Here is a 3,876-nt window from a genome sequence, read left to right on the forward strand (position 1 = left end):
GCTGTGTCCTCAGTGTAACAGAAGACGGGAGACGTCAGCTTGTCTCATTACTGATCAGGTTAACTTTGATTACTTCGTTAAGGGGGTGTTCCCCAGGTTTCTTCACTGTAAAGTTACTATTTTCTCTTTGCCTCCATATTTCAGGGTCCCACACGTGCAGCTTGTCCAGCTCATTAAAGTGCAGCCTGCTTCAACCAGGATTAAGTAAGTAATCCATGGGGGGATATTTTGAGACTGTGTCAATCAGGTGTCCTATTGGGAGTGACAGAACCCTTTTTTTTTTTTTAAGATTTTATTTATTTATTTGACAGAGAGAGATCACAAGTAGACAGAGAGGCAGGCAGAGAGAGAGGGAGGGAAGCAGGCTCGCCGCCGAGCAGGGAGCCCGACGCGGGACTCGATCCCAGGACCCCGAGATCATGACCCGAGCCGAAGGCAGCGGCTCAACCCACTGAGCCACCCAGGCGCCCCGACAGAACCCTTTTTAAGTACTACTTCCCCATCTGTGAAGTGGGGACATCGGTGTCTTAAACTCATGTTAGAGTTTAAAAAGGTAGAAGTGCTTAACAGTCTAAGTGATACGGTCCAGGCAGAGGACAAAAAGATGCCATCCACGATGACTAATTCCTTGGGCAGTCCGAAGCGGCAAAAGCAGGCCGCTGCGGGGCCGCGAGAGCGTGCACGTGCGCGTGCGCGAGGGCGTGACCACCGAGTCGGTCCTCCGGAGACAGAGAGGCCGGAAGTTGTCCTCAGAACCGCGGGACGGTTAGGGTAGCGAGCTGAGGCGGCGCTAACCGGGTGTGCGGGCAACTGGCCCGGTAGTCCTGGTGGTGGGTCGGCGTGCGGGGACCTGGGGTTCTGGGCAGGGATAATGGCATCTCGGGCAGGCCCGCGAGCGGCCGGTACCGACGGCAGCGACTTTCAGCATCGGGAGCGCGTCGCCATGCACTACCAGATGAGGTATGAAGTGAGGCGAGGAGCACGGAGGCCTTCTCCCCAGCCAGGGCCCGAAGGGCCTGGAAAGCGACACGGGCCAGTCCTCAGAGTCTTACCCACCCCAGCCGGCCCTCGCGCACCTCTTCCCGTGATGGCCCAGGGCCTGTCCCCAATTTCGGGAAGCCCCTTCGCTCCCATAAGCACCACCCGGTGATCCGCCCTGTTCTTGGAAGGGTCCAGTCCCGAGCGATGCTGGCCTCGCTGTGACCACAGTTTTTAATTAAAACCCACTTTCCTCATCTCTGAAGGGGAAAACAATCCATTATTTAGGTTTTGGTGAAGAATTAGTGAGGTAGTAATTCGTGTAAAGAGCCTCCCAATACATGGTAGCTGTTGTATTTCGGGTCATTTTGGAAAATGTGGACGATAAAGCCCATCCTTTCCTCGCCTACAGGGAATTTTAGGGACACTCCCATGTAAGGGTTATTTCCACCTTCGTTTATTCGTCCGACAAGTATTGATTGAGTTTCTACCCATCGGGCATTGTGCTAGGCACTGAGGATATAATAGTAAGCAAAACAGACCTGGTCTTCGTATGCATGTTACACCTTTAAAAAAAAAAAAAAAAAGGTTCTTTAAAAAAGACAAAAACTGTTCCCTGCCTACATGGATCATGAAGTCTACGGGTGACTGACTTTTTCCCCCTTACCTTTCCATGTTTTCTATAATGAATATTTTTAAAATAAAATTTTTGGAAAAAAAAAAGATTTTCATTCCTTAAATCCATCAAACTCTCCCAGAATGTTTTCGACATCTTTCCAGAGTTTTGAAGAATGACAAGCTCTGTGGACCTTCTTCTCATTCTTATCCTTAGACCCCAGACTAAGAGGATGTGACAGTCCAAGCAAGTGTTTTGATAACTGTCCAGAGCAGAAACTGCCCTCAGGTGTGAGGAGAATACATTTAGGACCTGAGAGAATTAGAATAATAAGAGAAATATATGTGCTTGCTTTGGCTGTAACATCTATTCTAGCTGGGGAAATATGGGCAGCCTGAGTTGATTTCCTTGCTGCCAGTATTTCCTTCCTCTAGGCACTATTTTTATGGTGCAATCAAAGTCATCTCTCTAAACACAGCTCTGAGTTACTCTTTTGTCTTTAATCTGACTCACGCCTTGCATCTTCATATCCTGCTCTTCCCTTTCCCACTGCAAAGTATTCCTGCCACACTACCTGCTTCCCTGGAACACAGTGCTTATGTCTTTTTGACTGCATGCTATTACCTCTGATGGGAATCCCTGCTGCAGCCGCCCTTCAGAGCCTATCTCAAATATCACTGTCCTCTAGATAACCTCAGACATCCCATCCTAAGCTGAACTGATTATTCCTTCCTGTGATCTCATATATCTGGCAACATATATTTACTAGAGTTCTTCCAGTTCATTTTCTAATTATTTTTTCTTTTTATTTTTTTAAGTAGACACGACACCTAGCGTGGAGCCCAGCGTGGGGCTTAAGCTCACAACCCTGAGATCAAGACCTGAGCTGAGATCAAGAGTCAGATGTTTAACTGACTGAGCCGCTCAGACACCCTTTATTTTTTTCGTTTGTTCCTTGTCCCCAAGAATCCAGGCAGGGACTATATCTTAGTCATGTTTGTATCCCAGTGTCCAGTATAATTGCTTGGCATATAGTTGGTCAGAAAATTTGAATGAAAGGTACTTCTTCCTCTGCTCTGCCCCACAGTGTGACCCTCAAGTATGAAATCAAGAAGCTGATCTACGTGCATCTGGTCATATGGCTGCTGCTGGTTGCCAAGATGAGTGTGGGACACCTTAGGCTATTGTCACATGATCAGGTGGCCATGCCTTATCAGTGGGAATACCCCTATTTGCTGAGCATTGTGCCCTCTCTTTTGGGCCTCCTCTCCTTCCCTCGCAACAACATTAGCTACCTGGTGCTCTCCATGATCAGCATGGGGCTCTTTTCCATAGCTCCTCTCATTTATGGCAGCATGGAGATGTTCCCCGCTGCACAGCAACTCTACCGCCATGGAAAGGCTTACCGCTTTCTCTTTGGTTTTTCTGCTGTCTCTGTCATGTATCTGGTGTTGGTGCTGGCAGTTCAAGTACATGCCTGGCAGTTGTACTACAGCAAGAAGCTCCTAGACTCTTGGTTCACCAGCACACAGGAGAAGAAACGTAAATGAAGCCTGCCTGTTCCTGTGGGGTGAAGCCTGGGCCTCCCATTGAGCCAAGTGAGAAGGTAGAGGAGCTGTTGTGAAATGGTTGGTGATTTTGGCAGCTGGTGCAAACTAGGCCGGCCTTCTGGAAAGCCTCTCCTGTTGCTATCAGCTGAGGTGACAAAACTAATTTATTCCTGGTTGGCTGGAACTGGATGATCAACAACTATAAAGCCGACTTCAACTGGTTGAAGTTGAGGCCCTTCAGGGTTTTTCAAGACAGAGCCTCATCCTTGCCTCCTCCTGGTCATTCTCTCCGCTTGCATCCATTACCCCTTAGCCATCAAGACTGAAAGAGATAGGGAATAAATCAAATTCTACTTCAGTCTGTAGGTGGTGGGGCAGGAAACGTTTGGGAGGCTCCCCCTGCAGGCTGTGGTCTCTACTGCAAAGCATTTTAATTAAAAAGAACTTCAATAAAGTTACAACTGTCTTGTCCACCCTGTGCCTTGTGTTGGAATTTGATAAACTGTGACAGGTATGTTGCTTGAGTGGCTGTAGACACAAGGAGGTGGCTAGAAATATCCCACGAAAACTGGAAGTAGCAGTAGAAAAGTGAACTGGCCGTAGGGAAACTAAGTCACGGTGGGAGCCCTGCATCTGATTGACAGAAACTACCATGGGCTAAACATTTAATCTCTGCACCTGTAAAATGGTCCATTCTCACTTATCCTGCTTGGGTTATGGCCTCTTCTATTA

At 48.1% G+C, this 3,876-nt stretch overlaps 1 protein-coding gene across 2 annotated transcripts; it reads left to right on the plus strand.

Annotated features, from left to right (window-relative positions):
• Window positions 1–744: 744 nt before the first annotated feature.
• JAGN1 (jagunal homolog 1) lies at window positions 745–3,636 on the plus strand. Of its 2 annotated transcripts, none has more exons than XM_045989867.1 (2): window positions 745–830; window positions 2,682–3,636. In XM_045989867.1, exon 2 carries the CDS (start codon window positions 2,755–2,757, stop codon window positions 3,142–3,144), a length of 390 nt encoding a protein of 129 aa, XP_045845823.1. In that variant the 5' UTR covers window positions 745–830; window positions 2,682–2,754; the 3' UTR covers window positions 3,145–3,636. The 2 variants fall into 2 exon arrangements, with proteins under 2 accessions (XP_045845823.1, XP_045845822.1); XM_045989866.1 differs by having other exon boundaries at window positions 763–960; window positions 2,682–3,633.
• Window positions 3,637–3,876: the final 240 nt, after the last annotated feature.

The sequence above is a fragment of the Meles meles genome, chromosome 20 (genome assembly GCF_922984935.1).
Source record: "Meles meles chromosome 20, mMelMel3.1 paternal haplotype, whole genome shotgun sequence".
In the NCBI taxonomy this organism is placed as follows: domain Eukaryota; kingdom Metazoa; phylum Chordata; class Mammalia; order Carnivora; family Mustelidae; genus Meles; species Meles meles.